This window comes from Geospiza fortis, unplaced genomic scaffold (genome assembly GCF_000277835.1).
Source record: "Geospiza fortis unplaced genomic scaffold, GeoFor_1.0 scaffold92, whole genome shotgun sequence".
NCBI classification, from domain to species: domain Eukaryota; kingdom Metazoa; phylum Chordata; class Aves; order Passeriformes; family Thraupidae; genus Geospiza; species Geospiza fortis.
In genome coordinates, this window is record NW_005054389.1 from 2189890 (window position 1) to 2212210 (window position 22321).

Consider the following 22321-nt stretch of genomic DNA (forward strand, 5'->3'; position numbering starts at 1 on the left):
TTCCACAGTAATCCTAGGAACATCTTGTGAATTAACTCTGCATTAGGTTGATTCACCAAGTAATAGTGTAGTAGGGTGGTGCTATTTTTCTTTCAGGAATCTGATACTCAAGAAAAGCTGTGCAGAGGTGCCAGTGTGAGATCTGTGTTACTCAGGAGAGGGTTAAATCACATTTGACTGGCAATTTTGCTAATGGGGCTGCTAATTAAACTGCTAATTTTGCTAATGTAACAGCTTTCAGTTCTGCTGGCAGTGGTCTCCCCACGCTGGATGCATACATGTTCCTCAATGTGTTTTGCGTGTACCAGCTGTTTTTGAATGATGGAGTAAACAAGTTCAGAGCAACTGACTGCACTAGGGATGTGGCCTCTCTTTAATGAACTTTTTTTTTTAATTATTTGTAAGTAAGGTGGGCAGGAGTTCAAAAGGTGACTGCAGTCTCAGCTGAACCTTTGAATAAAAGCTCCAAAGAGTCAGGAAAAAAATTGGGATGAGGTTTCTTTGATATATTCTTTCTTACTGAAGAGAATATTTTAAAAGAAAGAAGGAAATAAAAGGGTCTGTAGTGCTTAAAAATTTCTTCTTAATCTTGCCTCACTCTTTTGGAGACTTAAAACCTGATCTGAGGCGTAATCCAGAAAAACACGTCAAGAGGATTTGTTCAGAAGCATACAGTGTGTTGACATCAGCAAACTCTTATTATGGCTGTCATGTTCTCTATCCTGAAGCCTCGTTCTAATCTCCTGGCAGCATTCAAGCCTGTGTTTCCATTTTGATTGAATTAATTAGTGGAGTTTAGATGACTCCCTGAATCTGAAATTGTCAGAATTTTTTAGCAGGGTGTTCTTAAAGGCTATTTTTGCCCTAGTTAATAGCAAGTAGGACATCTGACTGCATTTCTGTATTGTTTAAATTGAAAATATATGGCCCATTTGGAAGTGGAGAAAATGGTAAACGAGAGCTATATTTATGTACTTATCTTGCCTTTAAAGTTAATCTCCTGTTACTAGTCTTGAGCCCTTCAGGTTGCCATAGAAACTGCCACAGCCTCCAACTGTGCTTCTCCCAAGACTTAATTGCATTCTGAGTTTCATGTGCTCTCTATTAACTGCAGCACTGGCAGACACAGGCACGTTGCAGAATGAGTAGAATTAATGGTTCAATATGATGTATGCGTTTTTTAATACTATGTTTCCATATCCCTTTTCAAGTTTTCCTTCACCAGCTGGTTAAATTCTTCTGTAACACACAGTGATACCACAGGGATGTATTCTCTCTGCTGCCACTATATTTGATGTTTTCAAGTCTTTGATGCCATCAAAGTAGCTGCAAGAGTCATTAGTTTTAAGGACTTGGGTTTTTTCCCCTTGGAGAAGTCAGATTACTCCTGAACTACCTTATCTCTGCTGAGGTTTTTCTGAATCTTTCTTTCACCTCTGAAGGCAGCATTGAAGTGCATACCTGCTGTCTCAGTAGCTCTGGTAAGCTTTTGCTGACTCAATGCTCTTTTACCACATGATTTTTGCTAGATCAGTGTGGGTCAAAGGCAGTTGTTCAGCCAGGCCTCTTTTTACGTGGGGAATATAAATTCATTAAAGTAGGAAAGGCCTTTGTCTGTATGCAAGGTTTGATAAGGCTTTTCTGGGAATTATTTGTTGTGTCCTTGATGAAATTTCTTATCAGAACTGGACTGATAATGCGTCTCATTCAACCAGCAGAACAAAATCTCAGAGATTTGGATTCCCACTTGGCTCTCAGCACAATGATGCTGTCAGTGCAAATATAGGGCTCTTACAGATGCCATTCTGCTTCCAGTGAGGGTGAACTCATGGAACCAGTGGTTAATACCACTTTATGCTCATTTAAGTCCAGAACTTCATAACTGAAAAAGCAATTCCCACTGTTCTTGTCATGTGCAAAAAGACGAGAGAAAATGTATCCCTCTGTTGAGCCCTCTGTCTCAGCTCTGCTTTGCTTAGTGGATAAGACATGGGGAATAGGGCAGACACCCCTGGGCACTGTTGCCCTTGGACCCAGGATATTTCTGTACTTGTATTAATGCAGGCTCCGAGATGTGTTTTTAGCATCAATAGAAAACACCCCACAACTGGTGAAAGAACAAAGGCAGTGATGCTGAGAAACAGGGCAAGGTGAGGATTTCACCAACATGTCACCTCAAGGATGTCAATTATGATTTTAGACACTGGCCTTCTGAAGGCAGCTCAAATATATCCATTGTAACTTTTAAATGTTTCAAATATCCTTTAAAATCTGACCCCTTTACTTATGTTTTTCATGTGATTCATGTTTATTCTTTCTGTAATTCTCCATATGTGCTACTTTTCTTGAATTATGTATTGGTGGTCCCCTACAAAAGTATTTGTAATTAGGTCAAGTAAGCAATATAGCTTGTCTGGCCTTTTCTCTGTGAATTTGTCTGCTAGTTTTAGCTTTTTCAACCAGAAAGAGGGATTGGGAAATGATGAAATTATGACAATATTGTCAGGATAAATCTGAAAGAGTCAAGACAATTTTCCAGCACTTCCCCCTCACTCTGCATTCTCTTTCTTTTTTCCCCAGATCCCTTTTTTTATTAGCTACCTACATTACACTTATTGCCACAACACAGTGCACATTCTATCTCAGAAGTTAAATCTCTTCCAACCCATCTCAGCTTTCCTTTTTATCTGCTCTGTGAGCTTGCATGTTGAAGAGATCTGGGTTTCTCTGCCAGCTCTGCTCAAGTTACATTTCCTTGATTACCCTACAGAATGCCAACCTATATTCTCAAAATCTGTGTGTGCTGGATATCTTCCTCAAACATTCTAGAAACACTTGCTTTGCGATGGGATTCATTTGGACTTGAATATAAAATAAGTATTGTTTGTTGGCTTCTTGTCATTCTGGAGAAGCCAAAGAGCTGCCATGTTTCAAGTTGTCTGTCTCCACAAGCTCTTTCCAGGCAGTGACAGCACTTTCTTTGGAGAAAGCTCTGCTTGCACTGTCTCTGCAGGCACTCAGAACAAAGACCTTGTGCATCAGCTGGACAGCCCAACGTGTCAGCATGTGGAAGCCTTGGCACCAATTACATGCAGCTCCCAGCAATCCCAAAAGAGAATAAAGACTCATTAGAAGTCCGAGATGTGCTAATAGCAGCTTATTTTACCCCCCTGTGGAGTGTATTGTGAAAGCTTTTTCAAACAAGCCATAATTTCTTCTGATTTCTATAGTTTATATTAATTTTAGGATGCTCCCACAGTGAATTCCTAGTTTCTAGGCTTTTCTACAGGCACATGGCCTCTTTGGAGGTGGCTGTTTAGGGTATCTCTGGGGCCACATAATCTCGTGCAGTTCTGGTTGGGGATTGCAGTGCTTTGTTGCAGAGAGTCACTCACTGTGCTTTGCTTCTCCTGCCCTGCCAAACAGGTACCTGTTGCTCATCCTTCCTTCCCTTGCCCGTCCTGTGGGAGAAAACTGACTCACAGCTGGCTTTGTGCATCGCCCACAGGTGACAAAGAGCAGGGATGCTGCTTCCTCCCAGCCTGTGTGTCCCTCTTGGACATTCGAGATGTGATGCTGCTCAGGGATGTTTGGGTTGGAAGCCTGGCTGCTCCTGGGAGCAGGGAAGAGGAGCAGTGCAAGCTGCTGGCAGAGGGCAGGGAGACAGATTTCAGCCAGGCTGCTGGGTGGACAGTGGAAGGATTACACCTCGTAACTGACTTGTTACTTTGGGTTCAGCTCCTAACCTTGCTCCTCAGTACAAGAAAGTGTGGAGTGAAATTTGGGTTTTGACTAAACAGGGGCACTGCTGAAGAGTTCATACATGTCTCAGGCAAATATTCCCACTGGAACAAGGAGAAGCACTGGGAAGGGGATGCACAGGTTTGTTCAGTAGTTCTCTTGAGTTCACATCACTTTATTTTTTGTTTTATTTACTGCACTACAGATTTCCTCTAGCACATACTGAGCAAGACGGGCGGTGACACCGGGTAGAATGGAGGCTCTGTAGGCCAAACATTTAAAATTCTTTAAATGTAGGCCTACTACTTACTTTCAATGTGATTTATGTCTCTCTACTTCTCATTTGTGCCTCCAGAATCCATCCCCGGTGAAAATTCTGTTTTCTGTTTTAACCCTGCTCACCTCAGTAGCCACTTAGCAGAAGGTTCCACCTATGAGTCAACTAAACAGGTCATTTTGTGTGTCCTTGCATGGCAGGCAGTGGAAATGTGCATGGGCTCTATTAATATCTGTTCTTACATAAACAGAACCAATTTTATTCAGTTCTGCAGCTAATGAAGCACTGTGGGAACAAGACAGCCAAAAGCTTGGGAATTACTCTACAAGGAAGAATTTCAGTGTTTCTTGGCAAAAGCTGCCTATGCTCAAGGCTTTCTTGGTAAGAGCCAACAGTAACAAGGTCTTATTCTGAACAGGAGTCTAAATAAACAGAATTTTTCTGCCTTTTTTGAAAGCTCACACACAGAAATCCCAAAGTTCATTTCAAAGAAGGCCGAATTTTTATCTAGTTACAGCCAGATTCTAAATTTCAGGGAGGGGTTCTAATGCAAGGAAAGAGGAATTGGTGTACTAAATGGAAGATTTATGGAAAATTCTCTTTTCTTTATTTACTTTGAAATACAGGATGGAAATAGGGGTGGCATTTTTTTCAGTTCTCTGTCTGTTGATTTTTTAGCATAGAAAGACAAATCTGGAAAGCATACAATGATGACTTAGAAATAATTGGATTGCTAACATCAGTTACTATCAAAATTTTATTAAAATACCTACAGAGTTGGCTGAATTTTTGTAGATGATCATAAATAAAATGCCTTTTTGGGGGTTATAATAGAAGCATTAGCTGGCATTAGATTTACGAAGACATAGCTTCTAAATGCCTCCAATTTTTTTTTAACCTGTGTATTAAATTTGAATGTTCAATTCAAACTTGTGCCTGAAGGGTCAGTATCTGCAATGCTGTGTCATGTGCAGGTGAGCCCACAGCCTCACCTGTCTGTCTGTCTGTCTGGTACTTCCCTGGTGCACTCAGGTGCAGCAATGTGGGGAACTCTCTTTGCCTGTGGTTTCCAAGCTGGGCTGAGCACTGGGAGCTCTGTGAATGTGCTATCAGCACAAGAGACTCTGCCTGCTAAGCTGGAACCAGCACAAATTCCATTTGATGCCGGTGCTTTGTCTCAAGGGGTGCTACTTCAAAGGTGTCTTTGGTTTCCAGAGAGTGCCTCTGGCTGGATAATATTTCAGTATAAAGATAACATCATCAGAGATAAGAATAAGGAAATGATGAATGATCCTGTTTATTCTTGGGTTATTGCTGTTTGTTTTCCCTGGGCTGGAAGATACAGTTAAGAGGAATTTCAGAAGGAAATCTTGCATACTAAATCTGCTACAGAGCTGGCAGGAACTGATAGAAGAGAGGGCAGGGCTCTGCCTTAAATCCTTCTCCTATGTACAGTTTCCTCCCCCTTCCTTAGTGAAATCCTGTCTTCAGCCACCTCTATCTTTCTGTTTTAATAACATGCTGCAGTAGGAATCTCAGGCTGATGGGGAAAATGTGACCCAGTGTATCTGCAGTGCAGGGAAAGCAGAGCCTGTTTCCCTTGGCCTGTTTTCCATTCGCCAGCTCCCACTATGTCTTTATATAATCAGTGGAAATATTAGTAGGAAACCAAGCAATCACTGCTGAATGCACTGATCTGCACAATTAGTCTTCAAATAAATCACGATGGCTGCTCAATCTTTTACATTCAGTGCACATGGCAAAAGCTGAGGTGTAACAAGGCCATTTGATGAGACCTGCATACAAAAGCAACAGTAAAGGAGACAGCAATCTGCTGTACAAAACTGAAAAAATTCCTACCATATGTTCAGCACCAGTGATAAAAATGAGCCATTTATTCCCCAGTCCAAGAGTAAGTTTATAACTCTCTTTATGAACTTGTTTTTCTGGATCCAAACGTAATAAAGTGCAACCCATAATTTGTTAACTGCTCACAATTGCACCTGACTGCATGAAAAATATTTCTAAGGTCTTGCAAGAGCCTGTAAGAATCAGAGAAGGACCAAAAAGCACAAAGAAAATCATAATAACAAAACAATTAAAAGGCAATAACTTTTAAAATAATTGAGGAAGTATTTAAATGAAGAAATAATCTCAATTCCCATTTCCTGGGAATGTGCACTGTGCAAGGAAATAGAAGGTAATTATGCTAAGAAGACCTGTGGTAAAATCTTTAACTATAATAATTCAGAGAGAAGTTAATTAAAAGTACATCTTTAATGTAGCAGAATGGTTTTCCCCACGTGCCACCATTTGGGACCGACTCTCTTCTGCCCTCTCTGTTATTTAACTCAAATAGTTACAAATAGCTCTGAATGCAGTTCTAATTTTCTTTTATCTGCTGAGCAATGGCTTGTGTTGAAGGAGGGGTTGTGCAGAAGGCTGTAGCCTTTTCTTTTTGCAGGAAAAGAAATAGCCCCTCTCAATCCTTATTGCTGTGTAAAGAAGTTACAGGAGTAACTGCAAAATTTGAATTTACAAGTTTCCTGGGAGCTGGCCTTAGCCTTTTTGCTGCTGTTTTCTACCCCCATGTGGATCCCAGGTGTGCTGGGCAGGACTGATGTTCCTGTTGGTGGTCAGTGTGCTGACACACCTGGCTCCACAAGCTGCTGCTCTGGCACGGCACTCAAAGCAGCTGCCACCCTGCCTGACCTCCGTGGGGCTTGGAAATAATGTGAGAAAATAGCAGGTGGACATGAAGGTGTGAACGCAGCAGTGCAGATGAAGTCTGGTGATGAAGGTGGTTTTCAAACACCCAGCAGGTTAACACTGCTTTTCTTTAAAGGGGGAACTGTGGTAGCAGTGCCTACCTGCATGCAGAACAATGTCAGGCTCCCATAGCCTTTTGGTAGTTAACCACAGACTATGAAGGACAGCAGAGAGGATTTTCTCCAAATTTTTTTTTCCAGAAGAGGTTTAAGAGTTTCTCAAAAGGTGGAGAAGCTGACAGACAGTGCAATACCTTGAAAAATCTATGGGGTAGGAATGTACTCCCTGTCCAGGCTCTCTTCTGTATGACGTGTCCATGCCCAAATACTTGGCATGTATGTTTTGGTGTTTTTGGTTTTTAGGCAATGAAATTTGTTTCCAAAGCATTTCTATATCTTTTTCCCAAACTAGGCTGCACTAAATTATTGCTAATGGGGGTAATGTCTCATTTAGCTACAGGCTTCCCAAATTAGACTTTAGCTTATGGTGTTCAAAACCAAATCAGCCCTTCTACTGTGGCAGTTGACCATGTTTCTGGCTCACAAACCTAAACCAGTAGTGAAATGAATCCTCTTTATGCTCCTTGCCCCTGAAAAGTCAGTGCTAATGAGCATAATAAGACAAATCAATTCTGAAGCTTCTAGGTGAGACATTAGGAAGAACTTTTCAAAAGAGTCTGACTGAAAGAGAAGGGTTAGAGCTCCTGAGTCTTCAAAATGTTTGTCTGTGCAGCAGGCAGTGTGCCAAAGCAATTGTGTGCTCTGAGGCCTCGTGTCAGCTGAAATTTGAGGGGGGTAAAAAGTTGACTTTGAGTCTGGCTCAAACAGTAATTGAACAGGACAAACACTTCCACCCTGCACAGGTTTTATTTTCAAGCTGTTGTGCAGTAGGAACTTGAAAGCTGCTCATTAGAAGTCTGTGAAGAGCTGGAGGTGCTGGGATGATCCAACCAATTGATTTTATTGGGCAAAGCAGCCCCTCTGGAGGTGCCTTCTGAGCACCAGAAGGAAGTGGCATCGCAGGACTCCCTGCAGAGGGCTGGGCTGGGCAGGGAGGGAGGAGCCAGGCCAGAAGACTAAGGTAACATGTTTAAACTGCGCTTTTAATATGCAGCAAACAACAGAACAAGTAGCAGATTGAAAAATTACTATAGACACATTTAATCAGGGTAATTGGAAAGCCTTTTCTAGGAGTTCGGTTTGTATTACCCAGCTCAGTGTAGAGAAATGTTCACAGTCGTATATCAATTGCAAGAGTTGATAACACGGTGAGTGATTGCCTGGTTTTTATCAGCTGTCTGAATGAAATTTTTCAAGTTAAAAGTGGCTGTTTCTGTTAAAAGAAGAAACATTTAAACATTTAGTCATATGGAAGTTTTTATAAACAGCCCACAAAATTAAAAATAAGAATATGTCATTAAATTTTTGTCAACTGAGGTAACCTCAGGCTGCTGGTAATTTCTGTTCTAGGAAAGCTGGCCTAATATTTTCTGGCCATGGAATGAGGGGGAAGGCCCAGTCAAAACCTCACATTTCTGCCTCTACTTATTTTTAATATTCTGTACAGAAGATCCATGAATAAATATTAAACGCTTAATGAATTGTCATAGTGAATAGTTAAATATCTTTCATTTCAAGGTATGTTTGTACTAATCTGTTTCTATCATAGGGTTTTTCTTTGATAAAATTATGTTTTTCAACATTAAATATATTTCTTAAGGATAAAATTAGTATCTCTGCTGCAAATCCCCTAGGTTCTGTTTGAGAAGTGAGCTCTTAACAGCAAATAGAACACTAATTTTTCATCCTACTTAAAATGGAGATAAAATATATCGGCTGAGTAGTAGAGGTATAGGTTATGTCTGTAAGGTACACCTCATTTTCTTTCATGGTAAAACAATTCAGCTCAAAACTTCTTGCTGGTACACTAGCAAGATATTTGTTACCATTGTAAATTTATTTAATACCTTCTTGATGTTACATGACCTCAGATTATTAAATGTCTATCAGACATAATAATAGCTTTCAAAGAGCATAATAAATCTGAACATCTGTAGCAATGCTACTGGGTACTGCAACATAACCTCAATTTAAAAAAGTGAAACTGACATTTTTAGGAATTCTTGTGTGTTGCATACTTAGAGAAGATGCATTAATAGAATTAGTACATTTATTGTTGAGCTCTGTTCCTCTTTGGAATGAAAATTCCAGCTCCTGGTTCTAGGAAGTGCCAAGATAGCTGCAGAGTAGCTGAAAAAGAAATGTCAGATATTGACTCAGATTTGCTGTACCTGTAAGAAGCCCATTGTTTTCTGGCTGCAGCACGTGAACTCTCAAAAGTTGCTTTAATAAATTATCACATGGGTGTACTCACAGTGGTTCATATTGCTATGAATTTTGAGATACTATATTCAGAAATGTGTGCAGCCTTTCTTCGAGACTTGGTGTTATATCTTCTCTCTCAACAGTGCTTTTATAATTATTTTCTTTTAATAGGAAGCCAGAAGAACATTTGCCATAGCAAAGTTTAGCAGAATGAACTTGAGGTGTTAGGTCCAAAACACCAGGGAGAAAATTTCAGGTAATAAGGGTGTGCATTTTTTAAAAGTACTAGCTTATATTTAAATACTCTTGCCACTGAAAAGGATGATTTTGGGGCTCCAGGCTGGTGTTTTTGTATAAGTACATGCTGTAAAAAAAAGGTGCCCTCATTGTACTGTGCTGATTGAAATTATCTTTTTGCATTGCAGTTTTTCACTTAGAAAAGTACTGTCAAACAAATAGCTTTTCTTAAGCATGTTTTTCCATCCATTCAAAGAGAAGTTTGGTTAAATGCAATATGTAACAGCTTTGTGAACCATCCAGAAGTGGATTAACCATTGGTGAAAGAAGTCAAAAAGTTTAGACCCAAAGCCTTACTTTAAAATGGAAAGGAGAAAAAAAAATCACTGTGTTTTTGGGTCCCTATCAGATACAAAATATTTATTTTGCAAATCTGTTCTTTTCTGTGGTTTCAGAATCCTTGTCTGCAAGGGATGTATTTTTAAATTTTGAGTGAATTGTTAATTACAGCAATTTCCTACACTAACTAACTGCAAAGATCCCTGGGGAAATCTCAGTGCTTCTGCAGAAATCCATGTGAGATTAAAAAACCAGTGATGTGCATTTAGGGTACAGTGATGCCAGGTGTCCTGTGTGTTCATAGCTGTGCCACTTCCAGAGAGGGTTTATTTTCTTTGTTAGTATTGTAAAGCTTATTTTCTTTGTTATTGTTGTAAAGTTCAGGAGGAAAACACTCAGTGCCTCTTGTCGAAAAGGTTCAGTGAAGACCATGCACTAATTAAAAGCTGATCTTTCTAGAGGGAATTTGAACAAAAATAATGCTGACTCTTTAACCCAGGGGAACTGCATCCACTGCAGGGGGAAGGGGATCATAAATCGTTAGCATAAATTTCCAGATGTTTAACAAAATGTTGGAGCAAGTCCAGAATAAAAGAAGGCACCTGGGTGGGGTGGGATGAAATGCACTCAGTCACTGGAGTTTGCAGGGGATGTTCCCGGGTTAAGGATTTTAGAGCAATCCAAGACAGAAGAGCCCTTGGGAATTCCTGAGGAGGAGTTTTCCTTGCCCCAGAGTGTATGCAGTGCTCAGACATTTGTACTGCCTGGTAAGTCCAGCACACTGTGATGCTGGCAAGTGAGAAGTTGTACTTTCGGGTGATAGGATAGAAAAATTGCAATCTCTTATTTACAGTCAGGAAACATACAGTGGAACACTGATTTATGTGCATGTATTAGGGTAGGAAAGCAAAGAAAGAAGATGAAGAGACTTGGTGTTCTAGGTGGGCATTCTCACACGCCAGCCATTGATCTGAGAGCTATTGAGCTCATTATCTTCCTTTTCAGCTGAGCATAATCAGCATTAGGCTTGTAAGTGAAGGGAAATTCTGTAGTTCAGCACTGTGCATGAAATTCCACTTGGCAGGCACTAAGTGCTTTGTGTGTGTGTAAGATTTGGGTCTTGCTTTATTTAGGAAGGCAGTTCAGGGCTTGCCAGCCTGCTTAGTATACTGAAGCTCTTGGAATTAGGCACTTGTCTAATTCTTAGGCACTATTTCCCTGACTTGGGACTAAACCAGAAGTTTTGCATTTCCATGATAATTATTCTGAGGTTACTTGAGGCTTGATCAAGGTTACTTGATGACTTTTTGTGCATGACAGGTTCCTCCTGAACAGCTCTGATTGGGTAAAGCTTTTTCCCTGCTATGTAATAACCACATGGAAGATGTAATTGCAATAACATTTTTGTGTCTGTACTGCAACCTGGTAAATATTTGGAATTTTCTATTTTTCTAGCAGAGTCAGAAAAAATCACAAAGAACAAAAGGATAAAAAGTGAGAAGGATATTGAAACTAAAACAGATTTTCCAGTTTCCATTTTACATGGTTTACTGTCTGGGGTTCAGATAACACAGGATCTGATTCAAAACTCTGTTATCTCTGAAATTTAAAATAGCACCACTGAGGTCCTTCAAAGGGAAAGTGTAGCTCAACCTTAAATGACAAAATCTCCACTTGGTTTGGGGAGAGATTTTAAAACCATTCCTATTTGGCTACTTTGGTGTTTCTTATAGGTGTCTCCTGTATTCAACTATGAGCTCTTGCTGTTTTATATTTGTATCTTCCATTTGCTATAATATTTACTAACACAGCCCTTATATTGTGCAAAATTGTGGGTCCCCTGAGCAGAAGGGAATTTAATCCATGGAATGCATGAAATTTTTGATGCCCTCTGACCCTTTGGATGCCTGTAAATGACCACTTGACCTTTTCTGTTACCTCTGACCACATGGGTGACCTTTGAGCTCTGGATGACCTCTGACCTTTTGGCAACATTTTGAGCCCATTCTGACCTTTCAGTAACCTTTGATTCTGCAAGACCATTTGTCCTCTTGCAGTGTCCTGTGGCCCAGGATGACATCAGAACTTTGGGGATGACCTTTGACTCCTGAATGACCTCTGGTATGTTTTCTATTAGAGTTCTGTCAGCGTGTCCAGCTCCTTCACCAGGGCTGAGGTCTTAACTATAAGAACATTGCAAATGCTTAGAAGAGCCAGAAGTGCTGTTTATCCTCCCAAAAATAGCTAAGAAAGCACAAGTAAGCAGTGACCAAACTGGTCTGGAATTGAAATTCAGCTTTGTACATTCTGTTTCTCCTCTCTACACAGGCAAGCAACACAGAAGATGCAGGAGGGGACAGACTCACGTCGCTAAGGTAGGATGAAAAAAACATCTTTTGTATTAACTGCTGCATGGAAACTTTTGATATCTCATGAGGAATTTGTATACTATACTATTCTAATGTAATTACAGTTGGTTTGTTGGAGATTTGCTGGAGGAACAACCTAAAGAGTGAAACTTCTCCAAGTGTTAATGCTGATATGCATCAACTGTAGACAGATAAATGCAGGCCACTGTCACCAGCTGACTCCCCAAAAAATGTATTATTGATTCCTGGGTGGGTTGTTTGTGTGGAGTTTTTTTTCTCAGTATTCCTCTAATGTTTTATTTTGCTTATAAATCCCTGTAATCATGGGTCATGTGTTAGTGCGACCTGAGTGGGCAGGAGGAACTGCCTGGTGTCAGGAAACTTTTAATGAATTTGCACAGGTGTGGATTTGCACCAGCTGGGAGAGATGCAATCAGTAAATCTATCAACTGAAGTCCTTTGCTGTGTTTCTGTTAGAAAGACTTGGCTTTTATGAGACTGGCATTTCTCTAAGCAAACAGCATTATGTTATGCCCCAAGACTAGATTTCCTTGCACCATTTCTCCAGCAGACTTGTCTGACCACAGGGACATAACTTAGCAAAAAAATTCATAAAACTTAGAACCACAGTAATGTCTTCCAGCCCATTTGCATTTTGGAGTAAAATACATGGACTAAGCTAATGGCCAAGCTACTGGAAAATCATGGTACACATTCCAGTCTTTAAGATACAGTGAAGTTTTTTTCAGACGCCAAGTTTTTTGAATTCTCCAGTGAAACAGCTGAGGAAAAGATGTTATGGTTCAGAACAATTCAAGTATTTCCCAGATATTTTGTACTGCCAGGTGCTGCTGAAGTATCCCACTTAATATTCTGTTTGCTTTGCTGGTAATGCAGCAGATTAATAAACCATATTAGGTAGGAAATAGCTTTTTGAGAGAACTAGGAAAGATAATTCAAGGTTTTAAACAAAGCCATTGAAGTAGAAACAGGCTGGCATTTCCCAAAAGCTAATCAAATACTAGCAGAGCAATGATAGAGTGTAACACATCATTTGGAAGTCAAAAGTCAAGGGAGAAGACTTTAAAAGATACTTCTAAAAACTCTGCTTCCATTTGCCAACAGACAGTACCTTCCAATATCAAGGCTCTATCACTGTAGAAATTACCAAGTCCTGTTGAAACAATCATCTGTTCTGTGAGGGGGCAGCTTCTAAATCACAGTGACTGCTTAGGTCTGGTGGGGGACCTGCACATGCTCCTCACTCAGTGCTGGATCTCAGGCAGAAATTCTGGGGGTTTTATTTCTACATTTTTGATCATAGTCAAACAACTGGCAATTGTTTTATTCTGGTCACGTTGAATTTAAGTTCTTCCTATTGACAAGTAGTGGTTTGGATGCCCATCTGGGTTATAAAACAATTGAATTTCAGTAGCTGCAATGAAAGGAGGAATAAAATGGAAAAAAAAAGTGTGTAAATGCATTTTATAAATGCTGGAGTGTATCATCAGGCTGTGACTGCTCAGCTTGAACTCTGCTGGAGCTAGGGCACTCTTCTCAGGGATTTAAGGTCAAATACCTTCATATAAAGAGTGGAATTAAAGCAAATTTTTCTGTCTTGTGTTTGTGCCACACATTTTGAATTTAAAAAAAATTGTTTAATTCTCAAATATTTTTGGAAAACTCTTGGGCTATGATTTTGTCTCCCTAACTGAAATTTCTGTAGAACCCTAAGTACTGTATCCTTGAGACATCTAGATTTGCATTTCTCAGACAACTTAAGTTCATGGATGTGCATTCTTCTACAACCAAGGTCTCATGAAGGTCAGCAAAAGAAAGAAAGCTTTTTTTTTCCCAGGAACTTCTTTTGAATATGCCATTCTTGAAAGCAATTCTTTATTATTTGTTTGAGAAGTATTTTCAAGTGGGCTAGTTGCTGATGTGAATTTCGTCACTTGTTTGTATTCATTTCAACAAAACTAAGTAAATGCTGTTTGTAAATATTCACTCTGCAAGCCCTTAGGCTAGTCAATAGTGCTGTAACCACCTGTCTGTTGCTGTCACTCTGCTGGAGCGAAAATGCACATTAATTTGTTTATAGGAAAAGAGGATGGACAAACTGCTTGGCCATTTAGTTTGAGGTAGTGTCTTGTCTGAGCATGGACTGGAGCACTTGAGTGAAGTGAGCTGCCCTCCAGCAATCAGGGGCATTATTTACATGGAGCTCTACTGTTGGTCTAAAACAATTATCCAATGCCAAGGTCACTTCTGAAAACAGCTTTTATATGTGACAGTCTGCTCCCAAAATAAGCACAGAGACCAAAACCCATGAAATCAGTATGTGGGACAGAGAGCTGTAGCCTCAGTCTGCTGCGATGGTTAAAAGTATTGCAGTCAAGAAGCCTGCTGGGAGTATTGTAGAATCTCCTAATTCTGAACTAAAATGTTGGTATTTGGTTGCCATAAAATCACCTTTTCTTTAAATCTAAGCACAAGGAATTGCTTCCCAGTTTCTCAGTAAATATTTCAGTAAAGAAAGATGCCCTCAAGAGTCCATGATTGGGAAAGGACAGAAAGTCTACTTTAGCTTTCCCAAATTGATGGCCAGTTCTGAACTGAGAGCAAGGCTAGTTACCACTCACCTTCTTTCACATCCCTGACATGGAATATGTGCTTTGTTGTTTGGAATGCCTTTGTCCTGCTGCTTTTATAACAAAAGAGTTCCAGGAAAAACAGGATGGTGCTTCCCTTTTTCAGTTACTTCAATCATGCGCTCTTATATTCCACTTCTGAAACTTGTACCAGTAATTTAACATTCATCAAATTCCTTTTATCATGGAAAAGTGAGGACAACTCACTGTAGGTGAGCAAGTTACAGACTTATGTGACTTTGATTTTGTGTACCAAGAGCTGTCTTTCATTTACTGTTACACCCTGTTAAAGTAAACCACTGTGATGCCACAGGATCCCTGCCCCCTGATTTTCTGTTCTGTTTCATAAAGGCTTAAGTTTAGGGCATGTACCAATATCTCAGCTTAGGAATCAGATATAGAGAAATGTGTTTGATAGGTGTCTACACAGTGCTTACCAGGTAATTTTAAGCCCTGTGTTAAGTTAGTTATTAAGGGCAAATAAAAGTGCCTGTCTTGGGGGACAGATTATTAGCATATCCAGGAATCTTGAAATGCTGCAGGATGTTTTTCTTTTGAACAAAAATCAAGGCAGATCCATCTTGTTGGGCTTCGGTTTTTGTTACTGTTTTAATGCAAAAACTAATTATTAAATTGAATTGGATTTACCTGCTCTGCTGGCTAAATGTGAGAGTATCTGGAGATACACCCCATGTCACTGTAACCAGGGCAGTGTCACCAGGCTGGCTGTGCACACTGCTAAATGCTGCTGAATCAAGCAGCAGAATCAAATAGCACTGCTGCTGTTATGGGAAACTGGTCTTTTGTCCTGCCTATTCCAATGCCAGAATAATCATGTTGCCTTTTGGAAAGAGATGTGCAGAGTAACCAGAGCCCTTGGAGTACAAGGTATTAGTGATGCAAAGCTGACATACCTTGTCACAGTTATTGAGGATGTTTTGTCAGAAGCTCCTTAGGGATTAACAAACTAGCAGGTCCACCTAGACAAGTCTGAAATGGATGAAGAGTGTTTTGAAGGAAGGGATCACAATGTTGATGTGTCTCTTTCCTCCTTTGCTCACCAGATACTCTTTTCATAAAATATGCAAAACTGATGGCAATTTGTAGTGAAGACCAAAGATGCAAAAAATAACAAGCAATGGCAGGTGTGTGATAAAGCTTTTCATGCTATTTTTTCCTCTGATCTGTTATGTTGTCTGTACACACTTGAAACTGCTGTTTGTTTTTTGGGGATTTTTTTATGTCTTTGATTAGGAAGATTCAACAAGGTTTGGAAATCTGTGGTTACACAGTAAGTTTGAGATACTCTTGCCTCTTGCAGAACAATGGGGCTACTTTTAGAGTTTTGTTTGTTTTTTTTTTAATTTTGGTTTTACTATTTTTGTCATCTTGTGTACAAGATATAGAAAATTAACAATCTGGTTTTCAGATTTTCTTGGTAATGAGGTCAATGATGAAGACTTATTAATCAGTAAAAGCTCTTAACTTTGCACCAGTCTCACAAAACCACTTTTTACATTTTCTAGGTGAGAATGTTAGAGAAATTGACTGTTTTGTATGTTTGTCCACATGCATGCTCATGTACATGGGATTACCTTGGTGTTAGCTGAAGCAATGTAAAGTTCTACATGAAGCTTCCTTTCCTTTGGTTTTAAGAGGCTTTTTTTGCTGCTTGATATGAATTTAACCCAAGTAAACCTGGTTAAAGGGCAATACATCCATATTATTTTGCTCTAGCTTGAGTATATCAGCTTAATATTAGTTCCCCACGGCGTACCCAGCCTTACTGCAGGGTGATGTGTGATGTGGTGTGACAGCACTGTGTGGGCTCCCTCAGCCCTCTAGAATGACCTGTTTTCATCACTCTTACTGCTTCTCCACCGCTGGCACTGACCTTTCGAAGTTTTGGGGCTTGGTTTGTTTGTTTTTGTTGTGTGGTGGTTTTGTTTTTCCCACAGTAATGTCCGTAACAGGATTTCTCTGTTTATGTAGTCAGGCTGGTCAAGAGAAACAAGTGCAGTCATTTTGGGCAGTGCCTGTGGGCATGGAGGGATGGATAGATCCAGGCTAAGCAGACACAGCCACATCCTTTCTGATAGATGAATCATTATGGGGAAATGTGATCCACTGTCCAGAGCCAACTCAGCTCTGCTGGATACTGACACTGGTGATGCCACAGGGAATTTTTCAAGCGATTTCAATGGGGATGCAGACAGAAATTATGGAACTACACTTTCTAAGCAGGCATTGTGCCAAAGGTCAAGCTTTCATTTCTAACTTTCACTGTTAGAAAGGAAAGAACTTTTGAGTATTTTCCAAGCAAAAGAGAATAGTTTTCATCCAGTCTACTAAAATGAAATCCAGTAACAAGTGACATGTGCAAAATCCTTGGAAAGTGTTGCTGGCAATCATCATAAACTGTAGCTCAGTGGATTTTTTTCCAGCTTTGAGACTTTGAGGGTAAAACGGCACTGAAGTTTTAGGTTACCAGATTTTAATTTGCAAGTATAATTCTCTGAATATCCCTCCTTTTCTCTTAACAGCAGTCATTAAAATTTGCTAACATCTCACCCTTTCTTCAGAGAGCATGACAGACTGAGGAAATAGCAGTTTTCTAGACTTTATGCCAAAGCAAAGTTTTACCTTAATTGCTGTCAAGCAGTTTATTTGTCTCCCAGCTGTAAAGCAGGTGTCTGTATCTCAGCAGAGCAGTGCCATGGTAAATTGAATGAGGCAGGCACTAATACATATCCCTGAGAGCTGAAGCTGCTTTGAGGATCATGAGTCAGTCATATCAGGCTGGAGCTGAAGAAGCAGAATTACAGAAACTGCCGTCCTGTTGATTTCTTATGAAAATAGAAATTATGTAACTTAAGAACTTTGGGTAGTCTATGTAAAAAGTGAAGTCAGACCTGTTTATCCTATTTTGAGCTAGAAAATGCATAATTCCTCTGAAGGTTGAGATTGCTTTGCTTCACGCTTAGAATCTCTCTCTCCTTTCAAGGAGCAAAGTTTCATCACTGGCAAAGCTGTTCACTTGCCTAAACCCTTCTGGAATGACAGGGTTGCATCTCTGATCCAGCTGGTGACATACCTTGACTGAATAGAATCCCCTTGGGCAGGAGATACTTTAGGGGTGGAAGGTGTTTAAAGCACCACAGGGAAGCATTGTGTGGTTGTCCCCCAAGCAGGGTTCTTTCACCCAGCATGCAAGAACCAATCAACACAGTGAGTTGTGTTGCTGTCATTCTGCAGAATGGAGTTGTCAATGTGCAGAATGGAGTCCAGGCATCACTCATTTCAGGATGCAAGCACAGCCTTTTATGCAAAAAGGTAACAAAGAATGATACAGAAACAGGTGATTTGGTCACTCACATCTATATAACAAAACTCTCAATGTATATGTAGTGGTGTAGGTCCAGTTCATTATACTAGTATTTACATACACAAACTTCCCTGGGAGTGTAATTTTTAGCTTTTATAATTATCTAAGCTAACTTGAAATCCTATTTTCAGCCTATTTGCTACAGTGAAGTTTTTACTTAACCTTATATTCTATTATAGTTTTGGCTTGAATCTATTTGAACAATTAATTGTCAATGAAATAAGGATTTCCAGTTCTCTGTTCCTGGGGGCTCATCACTGCTCTGTTGCTCTGGCACCTTTTTCTCATGGTTTCAAGACCAGCTCACAGTCCCTGTGAACTTTTTGTGGATTTTTTATTATCATATGTGACATCAATATAAACCCTGCCCAGGGGTTTTTCTAACTGGAGTTAATTGGTAACTCTCATTTGAGTGTTACATTTGCCAAGTGTAGCCACTGACTGTGTTTCTATTCAGAAATATTTTATAATGGCATGCAACTTGCTATGATAAAGTTGCATATTGTCTTAGCTCTTGATGGTTCCTATGGGAAAAAATTCCCTTCCAGAGAAACCAGTTATGTTAATGAGGGAAAAAATTCCAGAGAATGGATTCAAGAGGCATGTTCCCAAGTCAGAGCCCTTGTTGAGAGAATAGATTTCAAACATGTGTTAAATATACTTTACATTAGAGACTTGGATTCCTCTGGAACTTCACATACCTTTGAGCCTTTTTTCCTTCTAACTTTTTCTTTCTTTTACTGTTGCTGAATCAAACAAAATCTGCCCGTGGTGTGAGAATTGCTAATTGGGCTTTTCAATTACCATAAAATTTGTTAGTGCTTTATAAATTGTGTTGCTGTTGTGCACTGTAGTGATAGGGTAATTAAAGCAGATGCAAAATATATAAATAGCCAGCTCTTTCTGCATGTGCCATTGCTCCAGGCAGTGTGTGGAGCAGCCCTTGGCTCCAGGGAACGGGGTCGTTCTGATGTTAATGGCAGCACATTATGCCAGCCCAAGCAGCTGCGGGAGCTGGGCTCTGCTCTTGGAGCTGCTCCTCAGCTTCAGAGGGAGTTAATGAGCAAATCCTTCTTCACATAGGGAGGGGATGAAAGAAAGAGTCTCAAAGCTGATTTTGTTTGCTGCTGAAACAAAGTTAGAGAGCAGAACTCTTCAACTACTTGAATTCATTTTAGCTTTCTACCCTAACTTTAGCATTTTGCATTTTTCGTGACTCAGACTGCATGGGAAAGATGGCAGGCAAAGATTTTTTTTCCTAAAATGAGAGCTGTCAATATGGAATATTTTATTTTTGTTCTTATGGTCAAATATGTTTTTATTTTTGCTCTTTGTGTGATTTGTTATTCTGAGCAATATTGAAGAACTGTGTTGCCCATTGACTTTGTTGTTCTCCTGCAGATACATCTTTTAAAATGGCCTAGCCTGGGAAATAACAGATAATGAATTTTACAAACTCCTTTCTCAGAAATGGCACTTAAGATCTGTGGTTTTCTTCTAGTGTGACATTAATGCTGTTTGTGGCACAGGAGGACTGTCAAGAGAATTTGAAAATTAGAGATATGAATCATCATGAAAACAGTGGTAATGTTATTTTCCATGGCTGCTGGTCTGTGATGTAACTCTGGATCAGATCTTGCTTTATTACTGAGAATAGAAACTCAGTGGGATGGGAAAGAAGTTCCCTGATCCTTCTTGGTGATTTCTTTGATACCACAAGCCATCTAAATGTTTAATTCCATTTAATTCTTTTGGAGTAATCCAGTAATTGAGAGTAATGGCACAAAACCTCTCTGCACAGGAGGATGAGAATACCGGTTATTTACTGCAACAAATTTCAAGACATTTCCAGAGAGGATGAACATGGACAGAAAGGTGTTTCTGTTAGTTCTATCAGATTGGAGAAGAGGGGATTATTAGGCTAATAAATTAATTACCAAGTTTCATGAAATGCTCTCAACCCAGAATTGAAGGCAATTTTAGAGCATTAGCAATATTATGCTGTACAAATATACAAAGCTTCTGATTTTGCCTTATATTTTATGAAATAATTAATCATTTGCTCTAATATTTCATCTTCCCTGAATCCCCAGTATATTGGGTTGAAATGCTGTTTTGCTTTGGTTTTCTTGTGATCTGAAGATTCAATTATGGTTAACTTCAATGAAATAATTCTATTAAGTTTTTGCCTCTTGATGAAGTAATGAAATAATTTTGGTGGCTAACAAAAATAATATTTGGCATGGATTTTCACTGTATTACAATACTGAACATTTGTGATAAAATATTTCTGGTGGTAATTAAAAGGATGGAGTCTAAAAGCTTTTGGTATGACCAGTGGGGATTGCTGTTGAGGCTGTTTCTAATTAACAAGGCAACATTTTGTTTTTACTACTCTGGTGGTTTGAAGGCAAAGTTCTTATTCTGCAGAGAAGGGTCAGAAAATTTTTGTTACTAAGTAAATGTCTCAATAACTTCTCCTCACACGCCACAGGCTTATGCTTGTATGGAATAAGGGAAAGCATTAGTAAAAGCCCAGACTCCTGGTGTAGAAGAAGGTATTCTTTCTTTCAATTTGATGTGCATGGAATATTTTAAGTGTTTTAATATTTGTGGTTAAATGTGTTTTGAATTTTATATAGTCTATAATTCTGAGAAACAGCTGTGAAACTTTCTTACATATGGCCAGTAAGAATAAATTAATTAGAAACTGTGCCCTTAAATACCATCCAACATCTGAGTCCTGCCTGTCCCACTGCAATTGGAGCTTGTTTTCATGTGAAGTCACACCAGCATGGACCTGTAAGGGTGGACAAGTGTTCACAAAAATGCCCTTTCCAGTTTGTTGGCAACAGGAAGAAGATTTGGATTTGGTTTAGAAGGGAAATTCTGTGCACTGCTTGGATTCTGAAAATGTCAGTATTCAGTGGTCGTTCCTTGAGTCCCATTGCCCTTGAGGAAGGAAAGGTGGGCTGCAGGCTCCAGGCTGGCACCCGGAGCTCAGGTGGGCAGGGCAGAGACAGCCCTGGCAGTGCAGCTGAGGCTGAGGAGGGTCTGAGTGAGTGCAGGGTGTGCCCAGGGCCCTGGAGCTGGAAGGGGCTCAGACCTCATGGCCAGGGCAGGAGGGGCACCAAGGCATTCCCCTGGCTCAGGCTGCTGGCTGTGTGAAGGGTGGGTGATGGATCTGGCTCCATCTACAATTTTGTACTTAAGGCTATTGCTTTTCTCCATGAATGCTTGTTATTTTCCCTGATATTAATGCTTGCTATTTTCCCTGATATTAATGCTTGTTATTTTCCCTGATTTTCTGATGATTGCTGTGTGAAGCACTGACACTCATTTACCACATTTTTCAAGGAACGTTCCATTTTCATTCATGGCTTCCCAAAAACTTTGGCATTTTTGCATCATATAAAATGCATGTATTTTTCTTTCAAGTAACATAGCAATATAGAAAAATAAGAGTATCTCGCAAAACTAATGATTATTTACTTTCCATTTCCTATATAAGGGGTTCATCAGGAATAAGTTTTTAAAAAAACCAAAACTTCATACTGCTACTACTTCACACTGTAACTGCTGTAAAAGTGAACTTTCTGAATGTCTGTTTTGGTTTTATTGTAATATGTTGAAACGGATATGTCAGCAGGGGCATTTTTCTTCCTAGATTTGAAGTCTAGTAGTTTTCCAGACAAATAGCATATTCTTGGGTTATTGGAAAATTCATGCTGAGCTACTTCACGTTGGCTAACTTTGCATGTCACCTCTGGTGTTTGTGTTGCCTGGCAAAAAATGGCTGTTATTTGTGATTTCCATTTTCTATTCTATTTCTACTTCTTTTGACTCTTTCCCTGCAAAGCACTTATTCAAGTAGGCTGAAAGTGGGAGACTTTAAATATTAAAATCAAAAGACAATGGTTACATTGAATGCAGGCAAACATGCAATCATACTGCAAAGATGTTTAAAATCAATGCTGATAGATAACTTGTTTGATGATTTTGAGAAATATTTTCATCTCTGAGAAGACTGGTAAGTGGATAATTTATACTTTTGTGAGCACAAATGAACAAATGCATTTTGAATTTTTTATCTTGGCAGTTCTGTGAAGCAGAAAATATATGATTGCAATCTTGTTGGGGTTCAGATTCAGTGTGGAAAATCCTAAAGTGTCTTCAGAGAAAGTTCTGAAAAGTTTGCTATTTATGCTTCTCACTTGGTTGCTCTGGAG

At 39.6% G+C, this 22321-nt stretch overlaps 1 protein-coding gene across 4 annotated transcripts in view; it reads left to right on the top strand.

The window, feature by feature from the left end:
- FAM13C (family with sequence similarity 13 member C) overlaps positions 1-22321 on the top strand; it is a 116737-nt gene that overhangs the window by 20374 nt on the left and 74042 nt on the right. For all 4 annotated transcript variants that reach the window (XM_005425558.2, XM_005425560.2, XM_005425557.2 and 1 more), the window contains exon 6: positions 12016-12062. In XM_005425558.2, the coding sequence (XP_005425615.1) occupies positions 12016-12062 (47 nt within the window). The remainder of the gene's footprint in view (positions 1-12015; positions 12063-22321) is intronic.